General features: G+C 41.2%; 1 protein-coding gene across 1 annotated transcript in view; it reads left to right on the top strand.

The window, feature by feature from the left end:
* The window catches only part of ADCY1 (adenylate cyclase 1), a gene marked incomplete at its 5' end in the record, with an annotated part of 504,540 nt that overhangs the window by 465,304 nt on the left and 22,631 nt on the right, over positions 1-16,605 (top strand). The window contains one exon of the mRNA XM_083378277.1: positions 15,424-15,540. Coding sequence (XP_083234403.1) covers positions 15,424-15,540 — 117 coding nt within the window. The remainder of the gene's footprint in view (positions 1-15,423; positions 15,541-16,605) is intronic.

Below are 16,605 nucleotides of genomic sequence, written 5' to 3'. Positions count from 1 at the left end.
GTCAATTACCATCCTTCATTATGCAAGGAGTGTTGCTTGTTATATTGAAATGCTCTCTCATAAGTAGACTTTCTGGATCCAGTGGTTTTACATAGTCACTATCCAATCTTCAATCCTGTCTTTCTAATTAAAGTTCTTGATACATTGCTGGCAGATCAATTACAGAGCACTCTAGGTCTAGAAGAAACAGGTGTGGGACAGAAACAGTATTGTTTACTCAAGTAGATAAACCTTCAGATCTCTTAGTCTTCTTGGCCATCTTTGATTTCATTGATCATGGTATCCTTGTGGACCTCTATTAAACCACAAGCATCAGAAGATCTATTGTAACAGAGTTTGTGCTCCTATACCATATCCATAACCAGACTGTTCCAGTAGCTAGTAGAGGGGGAGATCAGTGGCATTTTTTGTGGGGTGCTATAGAAGTCTGTCCTCGATCCCTAATTTTTTGCAACTCATGATGTAGCTAGGAAAAACCATCCAACACTTTGAGATTTAGAATCATAAATATATTAATTATATCCAGCTTTATATTACTATCCAGTGGCTATTGCAGGCTGATATCCTAGCTTAGTACCTTGAGACTGTCAAGAACTAGAATAAGATGGTTGAACCTAAATAGACAAGATGGAGGAACAACAACAACAACAACAACAACAACAACAATAATAATAATAATAATAATAATAGCAGCAATAGTAATAGTAATAATAGTAATAAAGTTGGAAGGGACCTTGGAGGTCATCTAGTCCAACCCCCTGCTCAGGCAGGAAACCCCATACCATTTCAGACAAATGGCTGTCCAGTCTTTTCTTAAAAACTTCCAGCGTTGGAGCATTCACCACTTCTGGAGGCAGGTTGTTCCACTGGTTAATTGTTCTAACTGTCAGGAAGTTTCTCCTTAGTTCTAGGTTGCTTCTCTCCTTGACTAGTTTCCATCCGTTGCTTCTTGTCCTGCCTTCAGCTGCTTTGGAGAATAGCTTGACTCCCTCTTTTTTGTGGCAACCCCTGAGATATTGGAACACTGCTATCATGTCACCCCTCACCCTTTTCTTCATTAAACTACACATACCCAATTCAGCAACAGTTCCTTATATGTTTTACCTTCCAGTCCCCTAATCATCTTTGTTGCTCTTCTCTGTACTCTTTCTAGAGTCTCAACATCTTTTTTACATCATGGTGACCAAAACTGGATGCAATATTCCAAATGTGGCCTTATCAAGTATTAATACTTCACGTGATCTTGATTCTATCCCTCTATTAATGCAGCCTAGCACTGTGTTGGCTTTTTTGGCAGCTGCAGCACACTGCTGGCTCATATTTAAATGATTGTCCACTAGGACTCCAAGATCCCTCTCACGGTCACTACTATTGAGCAAGGTACCACCTATGCTATACCTGTGCATTTGGTTTTTCCTGTCTAAATGTAGAACCTTACTTTTTTCACTTTCCAGTAAGGTCCTAATCCTCTGTTGTCTCTTGATGGCAAAGTAGTGTCATTATGTACTCATAGTTCTTCCTACACCAGTGATGAAGCTGTAGCCAGGGAACGTTTGCCAGACTCCAGCTATGCATCAGTTGTGGCATCAGTATCTAGTATAGGAAGACCTAAGAACAATCCTCAATGGTCTGTATTATATTATATTGCAGACAATCATTTCTTTCAACTCTACGGACACTGTAAAAAAATTTGTAAAGATTCTGCAGTTGTCAGAATCCATTTATATATTTCATTTCTAAATATCTCCTCTGAGCTAAACCCAAATCTCACCTTCCCCTGGATTCTAATTCTAATTTTAAATTTTGGGGCTATTGATTTAATTTTATTTTAATTTTTATATTGTATTGTTTAAATTTTGCCCTGTAAACCGCCCTGAGTCCTTCGGGAAAAGGGCGGTATATAAATTGAATTAAATAAATAAATAAATAAATTCTACCATTCCCAAGGGGGAGAGGGAACAGGCATGGGACTTTATGGCTTTCACTTCCTCCCTTAAATGCAACCTTTGTTTATTCTGCCTGCCTGCTATCCATCACAATATAATCAATTGCTATCTCACTAGGCATTCCCTCTCAACTACGGACAACTAGGAAAGTGGGGGGAAGGGAGAAATGCAACCCTCTGGAATCTGGTTTGTTTCTCTGAATGAAGTGTGAGCAGGGTGGAAATGATCCTGCTGCAAATGGACTGTTATCTCTCCTTTCCCATGATGGGCTTACCACCTGGAGCTTGGCTGATCCAGAACTGATCGAATGAACTGTGGTGTGGGGTTTGTTTGGGGACACTTTAAAAATATCGATCTGTGAGGGAATTCCTCAAATCCTGTCGATTATGCCTGTTATCTCCTATTTCTTAGTAAAAGTTCCTGCTTGGAAAATCTTGTCTCCAAGTGTCCTACTTTCTTAAGATGTGGGCTGAAGTGGGTTCTGACAGTAGTAGTTTGTGTGGTATAAAATTGTTTTCTTTCTGTTGGTGTTGAATCTTTCTTTGTTTTCAATGAATTATCTGTCACAGTCATCAGTTTTATAATAAAGCCCACTACAAGGTGGGAAAGATAAGTGGATCTGGGATGTTTTCTTTTTCTTTTTTTCTCTCTTAGGGATTTGTTCCCTCCTGATGCTGCCCCGTGAGTAGGCAGGTCCAGCCAGAAAAGTTCCCTGTGGGCTATGGGGAGTTCCCTGTGGATTGTGGGGAGTAGGCTGCCAAGGCTTTGGATTTGATGATAGAGCAGTATTTGTTTTTATAAGTGTTTTATTGATTTTCTATTATTACAATTCATAAATGCTTAGTAAACAAATATGATTTCTGTGTACATTTATTCTCAATGTTGCATCTTAACTTCAATATAAATCTATTGTCAAGGCCTACTCAAAACCTCATCCCAAGAAAGTAGAACTCGTGAAAGCAGTTTCTTCCAAAAGGATCTTTTATTAGGAGAAATTCATGGTAGGCATGCTAGACACGATCTGAGGATTTCCCGCTCAGATTGATAGGTTAAAGTGTCTCAAGCAAAACCTCACCCCATAGTTCATCCGGTTAGTTCAAATAGGACAATCCCCAGGTGTTAAGTTCCTTGTGAGAAAAAGGGAGATAACATCAGGTCGTCTCCAGCTGCACTGTTGTTTTGGCGGCTTTTTGCACCTTCTCTTGGGAGCACGGAGATAAACCAGTTGCTGGAGGTTGCATTCCTTTCTTCTCCTCCCTCTTACTAGCTGACAACAAGGGGTGAGAAAGTTCACAGAAAAATATGCAGGAAAGCAAAGTGTCACATTGTAGCGATAGAGGAAGTTAAGGCAATAACCCAGAAGCACTGCCCCCTCCCTTCCAGGAGTATGGCAGAACCTAGGGAGAGAAGAGAGTAAGGTTCGGGTGAGGATGAAAGAAAAGCTAAAGGATTGGGTTGGGGAGAAAAGAAGGGGAACCCTGTAGATATGGGTTCTGACATCTATTCAATGCTATACAATCCAGTGTTTTGTGGGAGGGGGGTTTGATCCTCTCTCCTTCCCCTGATGTTTTCATTTTCTTAACATTAAACAAATACAATTCTTGTTACTATTAATACATACAAAATTAAATATTTTTATTTTATTTATTTTATTTTATTTAACTTATATACTGCCCTATTCCCGTAGGACTCAGGGTGGTTTACAGGGCAATTAAAATCCTACCATACAAAAGTTAAAAAAATTAAAACAGTTAATTAAAAGAGTTAATTAAATTAGAGCCCAAAATTTAAAAGTTAAAACATTAAAACCCAATTAAAACCCCTCAGTCTAGGCAGCTCAAAGAGCCAGGTTTTCAGGTCCCGGCGAAATGAATGAGGGTCAGGGGCAGTCCTAAGTTCCATTGGAAGTTGGTTCCAGAGGGCAGGCGCACCCACAGAGAAAGCCCTCTCTCTGGGAGTCACCCGCCGGCAAACCTTTACCGGCAGTACCCTAAGAAGGCCCTCCTTGTGGGAGCGCACAGGACAATGGGAAGTTGATGCCGGCAGCAGGTGTTCCCTCAGATAAGCCGGACCCAAGCCATTTAGGGCTTTATAGGTCATCACCAGCACCTTGAATCTCACTTGGAAGGCAACCGGAAGCCAATGCAGCTCTTGGAGAAGAGGTGTTACACGGGACTATTGGGAAACTCCCATCACAACTCGTGTGGCCACATTCTGCACCAGTTGAAGCCTCCGAGTGGTCCTCAAGGGCAGCCCCATGTAGAGAGCGTTGCAGTAGTCTAACCAGGAGGTCACGAGTGCTTGGGTGACTGTGCATAGGGCATCTTGGTCTAGATAGGGCCGCAACGGGCACACCAGGCGAACCTGGGCAAAAGCCCCCCTGGTCACGGCTCCTATATGATCTTCAAAGTTGAGCCGTGAATCCAGGAGAACGCCCAAGTTGCGAGCCCTATCAACAGGGGGTAACACCTCACCCCCATCCTTAATGATGGAACAAACTGGTTAACCCGAGATGCTGGTACGTACAGCCACTCAGTCTTGGCAGAGTTGAGACGAAGCCTGTTTCTCCCCATCCAAACCTGGACCGCCTCCAGGCAACGGGACATCACGTCGAGGGCATCACTGGGTTGGTTCGGGGTGGAAACAAAAAGTTGGGTATAATCAGCATACTGATGATACCCCACCCCAAAACCACGAATGAGCTCGCCCAGCGACTTCATATAGATGAACAGGAGGGGAGAGAGGACCGACCCCTGAGGAACTCCACAAACGAGAGACCTCGGGGCAGACCTCTGCCCTCCTGTCAACACCGACTGCGATAAGCCCAGGAGATAGGAGGACAACCACTGTAAAACAGTGCCTCCCACTCCCAACCCCCTGAGATGCCGCAGTAGGATACCATGGTCGATGGTATCAAAAGCCACTGAGAGGTCTAATAGGACTAGGACAGAGGAACATCCCCTGTCCCGAGCCTGCCAGAGATCATTCACCAGCGCGACCAATGCCGTCTCCGTGCTGTACCCGGGCCCGAAGCCCGATTGGTATGGGTCAAGATAATCAGTTTCCTCCAGGAACAGAGGAAGCTGATGCACCCCCACACTCTCAACAACCTTCGCCAAAATATACACATACTTAATAACACTTCATATTTAGCTAGTGTTATACAAGTAACAATAGTATCAATTTATAACCTCTTTTCTAACCACTTTATATTTAAATTGTATTTGCAATTAAAGTCTCCTTATTAACTGGACATTAACTTATTAATTGGGCAGCCATTTGTCTGAAATGGTATAGGGTTTCCTGCCTGAGCAGGGGGTTGGACTAGATGACCTTCCAACTGTATTATTATTATTATTATTATTATTATTATTATTATTATTATTATTATTATTATTATTATTATTATTATTCAATGTCCTGTTTTTCAAGCTCTTACTTAAGTTTAATTTCCCATCAGTATTCAAAATATTTTTGTCAGTTATGATTTCCTCAAAGTTAGTTACATTTGTGCAGCCAAAGGTTTCATTTATACAAGCCATCCTAAAATTGCCATATCATTTCATTTCATTTTATTAAATTTATATGCTGCCCTTCTCCCTGAGGACTCAGGGCGGCTCACAACAATAAAAATTAAAAAAACATAGAGTAAAAAATTTAAAAGAGAATTAAACAGTAAATATGAAATTACAAAACAATTTAACCCAGTAAAAGCCTAATTAAAAATCGTAGTCAGTCCAGGCCCGCTTGTTTGAACAACCATGTCTTCAGGTCACGGAGGAAGGACCGAAGGTCAGGGGCCGTCTGCAGCTCCGGAGGCAACTCATTCCAGAGGGTCGGTGTGCCCACAGAGAAGGCTCTCCCCCTGGGGGTCGCCAGCCGGCATTGCCTGGCTGACGGAACCCTGAGGAGGCCAACTCTGTGGGAGCGAACTGGGCGATGGGAGGTTAACAATGGCAGCAGGTGGTCTCGCAAGTACCCCGGGCCTAAGCCATGCAGGGCTTTAACTGTTATTACCAGCACCTTAAATCGCACTCAGAGGGTAACCGGAAGCCAATACAGCTCACGCAGGAGTGGTGTAACATGGGAGTACTGAGATACTCCCATAAGCACCCGCGTGGCTGCATCTTGCACCAGTTGAAGCCTCCGGGTGCTCTTCAAGGGCAGCCCCATGTAAAGAGCATTACAGTAATCCAGGCGAGAAGTGACAAGGGTGTGGGTAACCGTGCATAGGGCATCTCTGTCCAAAAAAGGGCGCAACTGGCGCACTAGGCGAACCTGTGCGAAGGCCCCCCTGGTCATGGCTGTTAGATGATCTTCCAAATTATGCCTGATCCAGGAGGACACCCAAGTTGCGAGCCATTTCTGAGGGGGGCAATACCTCCCCCCCATCGAAAGAGATGGAACTTGGACAATATGAGATGCCGGTATCCACAGACTCGGTCTTGGAGGGGTTAAGCCTGAGCCTGTTCCTTCCCATCCAGACCCACACCACCTCCAGGCACCGGGACATCACGTCAAGGGCATCACTCGGTTGGCTCGGGGTGGAGATGAACAACTGGGTATCCTCTGCATATTGGTGATACCTCACCCCAAAGCCATGGATGATCTCACCCAGCAGCTTCATATAGATGTTAAACAGGAGGGGGGAGAGAACCGATCCCTGAGGCACCACACAAGTGAGGGGCCTCGGGGTAGATCTCTGTCCCCCTGCCAATACAAACTGCGAACTGCCCAAGAGGTTGGAGAAGAACCACCATAAAACAAAAGAAAGAGTGTTATTCTAGTTGTAAATCATATCTTTCTTATTATAAAGATCTCTTTATATCTATGTGTTATCTATTCTTTTGTCCATATTCAAGCAAATATTGGCTCATATAATACCCCACCTGGTATGTCACATCTTTTGTTTTTTGAGTCTAATTCTAGCTTTCTTTCTTTGCCAATTAGCTTTTCAGGCCAAAGTAATTAAATCACCAACAAATTCTTCCTTTGTTTTTGTAAATACTGCTTGGAATGGGAAAAACAATTTAAGTAGGGTATTTTTGAGGGGGAATTCCGCCCAGTTATATTCATTAAATAACTCCCATTTTTCTTCTCCCTCAATTTCTCTTTTCATTTTTGTCTCCCAATTTCTGACATTTCCCCTAACACACGGGTGTCAAACTCAATTTCATTGAGGGCCGCATCAGCATTGCGGTTGCCCTCAGGGGGCTGGGTGGGCGTGGCCAGGGTGGGCATGGCCTACTGGGTGGGCGTAGCTAGAGTGTGTATGGCCTACTGGGTGGGCGTGGCCAGCTCTACATCATTCGCATCAAGGATGCCTATGGGGGCCTGGGCAGGAGTGGGACAGATCTGAGGGTCTCTGGCAGAAGGAGGGTCTCTGGGCCAGGGCCAAGGCAGTGGGGGCCATTCCCTCACTGTTTCCAGGATGGCTTTGCGGGCCGCATGAAACCACTTCGCAGGCCGGATCTGGCCCCCGGGCCTTGTGTTTGACATGTCTGCCCTAACAGCTTTATAATCTGTTTTTTAAACCGTCTTCCCTATCCTGAGATATATATTAAAAACATAAAGAAAAGGTGCTTTTTCCATTTCATTGTAGCTAAGTCTTGCAGATTTTTATTTGTTTGTGCAAAATTATGTTTCCCTTCTTACATATCTTGTGTCTTTAGATCAATTTCCTCTGGTTCATCTTCTGTTTTCTGACTTGTTTGTTCATTCTTTGTAGTCGTTTTCTGGGAACTTTCTAGTTATATTTAAGTTAGAGATTTACTTATTTATTTTATCATAGTTGGTTTTAATCTCATCATGATTTCTTCTTTCATCTTCTTTATGTGAAATTATTATCTCCTGGATTAATTGTCACATAGAATATTTCCTTCTGAAAAATGTTTACTTCTTAAGGCATCACTCCTACAAATCCCTGGCAAACCTGGCTGGGGGCTTCAGATGGGAGTATTAAGTACTCCCCCCTCCAGATATTCTATCAGAACTGTTGTGATCCCTGCATACTAATCTTGTCTTATACCACCAATCTTAATGTCCATAAAACAAAATCTCATCTGGTTCTTCTGGTCTTTATATACAGACTTTATAATCCAATAAGTTCCAGGATATAAGTCTATCACTGAATGCAATATTTTGTAGCAGTCCTTCTGCTCAGGTATCCAAAAATTGTCAATCAGCTGAAATTTACAATCCAAAATGTTCAAAGTGTTAAAATGTTTCACCACCCTAAGAGCAATCCAAAAACCTCCCCCAGACAAACAGCCAGAAGTCAAATTTTTCTTTCTCTCCAAATAGTTCTTAAGATTAAAAGTCAGAGCTCAGTATATGTTTATGATCCAAGAAGGTCAACTGATTTCAAAACAATTAGGTTCTCACACTGTAGTAAGTATGCCAAAATATGTTTCTCTGTTGCCAGCTGTTCTCTGTTGAGTTAAAAGTTACCAAACAACAAAGAAAGTAATCTGTTATCTGTCTCTAGGCTTCTTGCCAGGTCTGTATCAGTTATTGCAGCTGTGGTGCTTTACTCTAGTCCATCACTAGATGTCATTCAATATCCATTTTCTGACTCTTAAAATAGAAGGTTGATTTCTTATATTTCACCCCAGAATTCATAGTCAAGGCTATGGTCTTCCCAGTTGCAATGTATGGCTATGAAAGTTGGACCATAAGAAAGGCTGAGTGCCAAAGAATTGAGACATTTGAACTATGGTGCTGGAGAAGACTCCTGCAAGTCCCTTGGACTGCAAGGTGTTCAAACCAGTCAGTCATAGAGGAGATCAACCCTGACTGCTCTTTAGAAGGCCAGATCCTGAAGTTGAAACTCAAATACTTTGGCCATCTAATGAGAAGGAAGGACTCACTGGAGAAGAGCCTAATGCTGGGAAAGATTGAGGGCAGTAGACGAAGGGGTCGACAGAGAATAAAGTGGCTGGATGAGCTTAAATGGACTCCAGAAGATGGTAGAAGACAGGAAGGCCTGGAGGAACATTGTCCATAGGGTCATGATGGGTCGGACATGACTTCGCAACTAACAACAACATTTTTTTCAAAGAGAAAATCTTGACAATTTTCTCAGTTCTCAAATTTGTCAAAACTATAGCTTTATATTACTTCAGCTTGAGTGTTAAATGTTTCTGTCCCACATAAAAAAATTTAAAATGCTGCTTCCGTTCCTCTGGAAGGGTGGGGCTGTAATCCCCTTCCTACTCACATTCAGACATTTTTAGCTTATGGGGAGCCTTTTCCAGGAAATCCAACAGTAAAATAGTAAAGAAAGGATCCATATTCTCACCTGGTTCCAAACACACTGTTTATGATCTGCTAATTAGTGCTTCTTAGTGTGATTTTTAGGCCCTTTTAGAGTCCCCTGCAGGGTGAAATTGGGCATGGAAAGCAGAGGCTTGCATTTCTGTGTCTGTGTCATTATGACGTCAAATCAGAAGTTGATGGTAGGGCAGTATTGATTATGTATGTGTCAGGACCCACTTCAGTCCCACATCTTAAGAAAGCAGAACTCTTGGAAGCAATTTCTTCCTACAGAAAATTTTATTAAGAGTAGTTGATAGCAGGCATAATAGACAGAATCTGAGATTTCCCATGAAGAACAATAGATTAAGGTATCCCAAGCAAGACCCCCACCCCATAGGATTGGACGGCCAATCCCCAGATGTTAGGTCCATTGTGGGAAAAGGGGAGATAACATCAATGTGTCTCCAGTTCATGCAGCGATTGTTGGCAGCTTCTTCACACCTTCCTCAGAGAGTGTAGAAATAAACCAGGCACTGAGGTTACATTCCTTATTTCCTCCCTTCTTCTAGCTGACAGTTTAGGGAGATAAAGTTCAGAGAGAGATATAACACAGGAAAGCAAAATGTTACTCTGTAGCTGATAGAGGAAGCAGAGGCAATCAATAAAAGCAAAATGTTACATTGTAGTGGATAGAGGAAGCAGAGGCAATAAACCCACAGGCACATCCCCCCTGCCCCTTGGGAGTATGGCAGAACCCAGGGAAAGGTGAGATTTGATTTTGGGTCACAGGGGATAGAAATGAAATAGGAATGGGTTCTGACACTTTGTTTTGTTTTTATACAAGTTTTATTGATTTTAATATTTACATATACATGTATTTGTGAAACAGTATGGTGGTTGGGTAATTAAAATAAGAAATAACCATTTGTAAATAGTTCAGGTTATATCAACAGAGATATCCTCTCTAATTCCCTTAGTGATTACATAATCAAAATAAGCAAGTTAGTATATTTCTGGTTATAACCAAGTCAATCAACAGAATTCAAAATATATTTTCACTAATACATATCAATATCCAGTTTTTAAATTTTATCTAATTGTAATAAGATATTTTAGCACAGCCTATTATATATGTGTGAGTGTGTGTATGTGTATGTGTATGTATGATGTGTGTGTGTGTGTGTGTGTGTGTATGCTTAATTTGGGAGTGACTCACAATTCCCTATTTCAATAAAGAATAATTCTTTTGTCTACAAATCTTATATTGTTCATTACAAAACATTCTTATATTTTACCAGTAAAGTCTAATTTTCATCTTAGCAAATCACCAGTTATTAGAAATGTATTTTTTGCCTTAACCGTTCAACAATTATTAAAATGCTATCTTTTATATATAAAATTCTAAATTCTATATTATAGGTCAAAAATAGCCACTGAATATTCTATAAGGCATCTTAACCATACATCAATTATTAAAATATTATCTTTTAATATGTCATTCCAAATTCTATAATATAGTTTGGAGTTATATTTCCTTTACAAATCTAAGAGCTAAATGTAAAATCAGTAATATAATTTTAGATATTCCCCTTAATCCATAGAAAGATATTTTTATAGTCTATCTTTAGGAATCCCAAAAGATAAACAAGCTCAGTCTTTTAAATCTAACTCTTGCCCTCCTTTTATGCCAATCATGCTTCGCTCTTGGTATCTTTAAATTCTCAAATATATCTTCCTTTCTTCCTATACCCCTTATTTGAATCCAGGGAGCATATCCAAATGTCAGTTTTGTAAGGAACATGTCCCCTTTATAACCATTGTATTTTTGCTTTGGTAGTTCAGTTTTTGGTGGTTGATATAATATAATTGTCATTAAATCAGTCAAAACTTTTTGTTCTTCCAATTCTATCTGGGTTAGGTAGAAAGTAGTAGCTGGTATTGTATTTTTCATTTGATTAATTGAATTCTCAATATAGTGTATTTGAAGGCCTTTAGTGTCTTCACTCTTGGTGTTGCTTTCTTCAAGTGCTGTTACTTTTTGGCTTGTAAGTTTTGTAGTTGCTATTAAAGTTTGGACTTTAAGGTTTTCTGTAGGTTGCTTTTGTTGTTCTTCTTCTATTTGGTTTTGGGTTATCTTTTCCTCATTTAAGGTCAAATTTTGATTTGGTGGCTTTAAATTGTCAGATTTTTCTTGCAGCTTAGCTTTAATTTCCTCTGTCATTGCCAAGATCATGTCTAGTATCAGTTTATAATCAAGTAGCGGGATGTATCCATCCATTTCATTGTTGTTTACAGTTAAATCTTCCACAACAGAAAAAGGAAATATGCTTGCTGTACCAGGTTACACCACAAGATGTCATCAATAACATATAACATGCAATGTAAGAGGGTTTTTTTCTTTTTCCAAATTAATATAGAACTTTTGTAGAATTAGTCCATTTTTTAAAAATTCACAGTTTAAAGAAAGAATAGGATAGTGAGTCTCCAGCAACAAATAGAAGCTTTTTAGTAAGTACAACTGAAATTGCTTAAATTCTTTGCTGCATTAATTGGATTTCTTTTGTAAATTTGAGGCTTTAAACTTTGTTCCCAAAGTAGGTATTCACTGTTTTCTCAAAAATAGGGAAGGAGATTTTCAGGAAAGTCCCACAGGAAGATGATTAAAGGTAAAGGTAAAAGCTCACCCAGGTCCTCCAGATTGTTTCATAGTAGTGGTAGTATTTTTGGCTTTCGGCAGGGAGCGGCTTAGTGATCGGCCATCTTTATGGCCAGTCTCTTCTTCTTTGGGCCAAAGGAGATGATCCCAGATTCCAGCAGAGGGCTGCCACCCTTCCGCAATTGCAGGGAAGTCCTTCTCTCTGTAATCACCCCTCCAGGGTGATTTTTGACCCTTTTCAGGGTCCTCCAGACAAGAAAGAAAAGGACGGCAGGAGACAGATTGTCCCTGCATGTCCGGAAGTGCCACCAGAAGCCCCTGACACTATGTTTTGACCTAGAAGCAGGATGTGAGGGGTAAGAGTGGACTAGGGGTGCTGAGGGGCAGGCTGGACCACTTGGTGGCTTTGGGCTTCAGCTGTTGCTTTTGAATACCAAGTTGGTATGTAGCAAGATGTGGCAAGGTGCAAATGTGGTGTGTCTCATTAAGACCTAGTTGGACACAGGAAGGAGTTCCTCTCTTAGAAATGTGCCCCAAGAGTTTTGTGTTTTGAACTGCTAGCTTTCACTGGTCAATTGCAATAGAATCTCCAAAATTGTTCATTCTAGAGATTTCAGTTTGCCAGTGTTGTTGATTTCAGGGCAACTGATGGCCTTCCTGGCAAGCAACAATGTGTCCCAAGTCATTTATGGCCAAACACCCATGGAGGACACATGTTATATCTGGTTGTCTCAGACCAGTTGAGATATGACCTGGTAGTGGAGGATGTTAATATTCATTTTGTTGGACAGATCATTCCCTGGTAGCTTTCAGCTCACTGGTATTCACTGAAGGGGAAGACAGGGCCCATTCAATTGTTCAGTTGATGAACCCAGTGGAATTTGAGAGAAAACTTTGGATTTTCGTATGGACTCTGGTGGACAGTTCAGCTATGGCTCTAGTCACTGGCTGTAGGTGGATGTTATCTTTGGATCATATTGCTTTTATATGGCCTCTCACTAATCACAGGATGCATCTCCATTTACTGAGCAGTTCTTGGAAATGAAGCATCAAAGGAGACACCTTGAATAAAAATAGAAGAAGACTCAAATCGATTGAACATGGGCAGCAGCTCCATATAAAGGAGTATGTCAGAATCCATTCATATTTCATTTCTAACTCTCCTCTGAGCTAAACCCAAATCTCACTTTCCCCTGGATTCTGCCATTCCCAAGGGGGAGAGGGAACAGGCATGGGGCTTTATCTAATTAAATTAAATTAAATTAAATTAAATTAAATTAAATTAAATTTATGGCTTTCACTTCCTCCCTTAAATGTAACCTTTGTTTATTCTGCCTGCCTGCTATCCATCACAATATAACTAATTGCTTTCTTAATAGGCACTCCCTCTCATCCTACGGGCAACTAGGAAAGGGAGTGGGGAGGGGAAAAATGCGACCCTCAGGGATCTGGCTTGTTTCTCCGAATGAAGCATGAGGAGGGTGGAAATGATCCTGTTGCAAATGGACTGTTATCTCTCCTTTCCTATGATGGGCTTACCACCTGGAGCTTGGCTGATCCAGAACTGAATGAATGAACTGTGATATGGGGTTTGCTTGGGGACACTTTAAAAATATCAATCTATGAGGGAATTCCTCAGATCCTGTCTATTATGCCTACTATCTCCTATTTCTTAGTAAAAGTTCCTGCTTGGAAAATCTTTTCTCCAAGAGTCCTACTTTCTTAAGATGTGGGCTTAGGTGGGTTCTGACAGAGTACCTCATGATAACAATGGTAATGAAATATCAGTATTTCTCCTGATAACCTTCAAGGAGCCCATTTAGGATGATCAATTCCCTATTGGGTAGGGAGATCCCCATAGAACATCTGTTGGACTATTTTGGAGATTATTCAATGGAGCCTTGGTGGAGCAGTGAGCTAATGCCTCCTTAAGTAACACCAGCTGCCTGCAATTAGTGCAGGTTTGCATCCCACCAGGCTCAAGGTTGACTCAGCCTTCCATCCTTCCTAGGTAGGTAAAATGAGGACCTAGTTTGTTGGGGGCAATTAAGCTGACTTTGTAATAATGCCGCTGGGGGGGGTAAAAGCCCTAATAAGCAGGCATATACATAGAATGAAGGCTACTGCTAAGCTTGTAAGTCGCCCTGAGTCTTCGGAGAAGGGTGGGATATAAATGGAATTAAAATAAAAATAAAAAATAAAAATCTAATAGATAAAGTCACTCAAATTTGCTCCATATTAGACTTTGACTGGAAAGCTGAAATGCCTGCAATATGTCCTGGTGGTCTGATCTGGGATACGTTGGAATCAGAGAAGTGAACAGCTGGACCCATGCAATAGTGTTGGCCTTTTTGAGAGAGAAAGTTGTGCCTACAGCTTTGAAAGAGACAGTGGTGTACCCCCTCCTTAAGAAGCTGTCTTAGACCAAATGATGTTTGGTCTATTAACCAGTCTCCAACTTTCCCTTATTGTGAAAGGTTGTTGAGAAGGTGATCAGTCTGCAGCTGAAGAGAATCCTGGGGGAAATAGATTGTCTAGACCCTTTTAAACCGATTTCAGGCCAGTTTTTAATACTGAGACAGCTTTGGTTGTCAGTGACCTGTGGTGGATCCTAGATGGTGGTGATGCTTCCATTCTTGTACCCCTCAATGTCTCAGTCTCACAACCATCAGCCATGGTATCTTTCTGAGCTTGTATATTATCCTTGAATGGGGAAGTGTAATTCCATCCAAGGTGAAATTTAGAATATCTGAAAATCTGATCAAGTGGATCTTGGACTGTCTAGATCTGTGGATATTCCAAATTTGATGTTAAATGATGTTATACTTCCCCATTCAAGGATAGTGCACAATTTGGGGGTCTTCCTTGATTCATTAATTCTGCTCAATGAGCAAATAACAGCTGTGGGCAGGAAGGTCTTGCCACAGTCACTCATGTCCTGATCACCTCATAGCTTGACTACTGCAGTGTGCTCTACATTCAGCTGCATTCAGAACACCATCTGGGAGGATTGGAATGCAGTAGTGCAGGCACTGATGGGCATGCCTCCGTATGTTCATTTGAACCTTTGCCTCACAAGTAACCAGTTTGCTTCCAGGTGTGATTCAAATTGCTGGTTGCTATCTAAAAATGCATACATCCTTACCAGATCTGTTGATGTTTGCAGCCTTCACTGTTTAGAACAGACATGTCAAACACAAGGCCTGGGGGCCAGATCCGGCCCGCGAAGTGGTTTCATGTGGCCCGCGAAGCCATCCTGGAAACAGTGAGGGAACGGCCCCCACTGCCTTGGCCCTGGCCCAGAGACCCTCCTTCTGCCAGAGACCCTCAGATCTGTCCCACTCCTGCCCAGGCCCCCATAGGCACCCTTGATGCGACCGATGTAGAGCTGGCCATGCCCACCCAGTAGGCCATATGCACTCTAGCCACGCCTACCCAGTAGGCCATGCCCACCCTGGCCATACCCACCCGGCCCCCTGAGGGCAACCGCAATGCTGATGCGGCCCTTAATGAAATTGAGTTTGACACCCCTGGTTTAGAACATCATTTTTTTTCTCTTGACAGGCAGAAGAGGAGAGAGATGATATGGAGAGAGTGAAACTGGATAACAAAAGAATACTTTTCAATCTGTTGCCAGCACATGTTGCTCAGCATTTTCTTATGTCTAATCCAAGGAACATGGTAAGGAAGTTAATTATTTGTTTTTCAAGACTTCTATTAAGCCATTTCTTCAGGGCTTTAATTATAATGATATAATAATAATTACAATCATGTGGCAATGTAGTGGAATAAAAGGAATATTAAAATAAAAGACAAAGAAGTGGAAAAGATCACAAAGTAATCAGATCTGAAAATCAAAGTTAAGAGTAGATAAGAAAGATTTAAGAAAGTTGAAAGATTATTGCATAAACCATAAGCTTTGATGGCACTTAGAAAATCTGCATATTGACAAAAGTTCCACCTGTCAATTCCAAAAGGCCACACACTGCTGGGATTTTCAGGCATACAGTACTATGCTCAAATTGCTAAGCACATTGATTTGTGCTTTAGATTGTAAGCCGCCCTGAGTCTTCGGAGAAGAGTGGGATATAAATGGGATTAAAAAAAAATACCAACCTGCAGTGATTACACATTGCTGTTTATGTAATAAAAGATGAAATTAAAGATTGGTTAACCAACACATACCTAATAATGAAAGACCCAACAAAAGGGGCAATACCAGGCAACTACATGCCAATTATCTGCTTACAAACAATGTTCAAATTGAGAATTGGATGTACTCTAACAACATTTAGGTGAATACTTTTTTCCATCTGAGCAGAAGGGAAACTTCCCAAAAGGCAGAGGAATAAGATCAATTCCTAATTGACAAGATTATTTTGGAAAAGTATAGAAGAAAGAAGACTAACTTAAATGTAGGTTGGACTGATTATAAGAAGGCATTTGATTCCCTGCCACATGATCAGATTAAGTGCCTAGAAATAACAGGAGTCAGTAGAAAATCAGAAGATTTGTGCAAAGATCAATGTCACCATGGAAAGCAGAGTTTTATAGGGTTGATCTGATGCTATCAAAAATGGAATTGCAGCTCAACATTGTCTGAATATACCATCACAATATTATAATAGAATTTGGACTGGACAAATATGCCAGCCTTACCAGGGGAAATATTGTGAAAACTAGGAATCAAGATGCCACATGAAAATAACATAATGAATTAGGATAAACATCACTACAAATACCTAG

This window comes from Vipera ursinii, assembly GCF_947247035.1.
Source record: "Vipera ursinii genome assembly, chromosome: Z".
NCBI classification, from domain to species: Eukaryota; Metazoa; Chordata; class Lepidosauria; order Squamata; family Viperidae; genus Vipera; species Vipera ursinii.
Note: the sequence above shows the minus strand (reverse complement) of the source record. Positions and strands in the feature narration are given on the sequence as shown.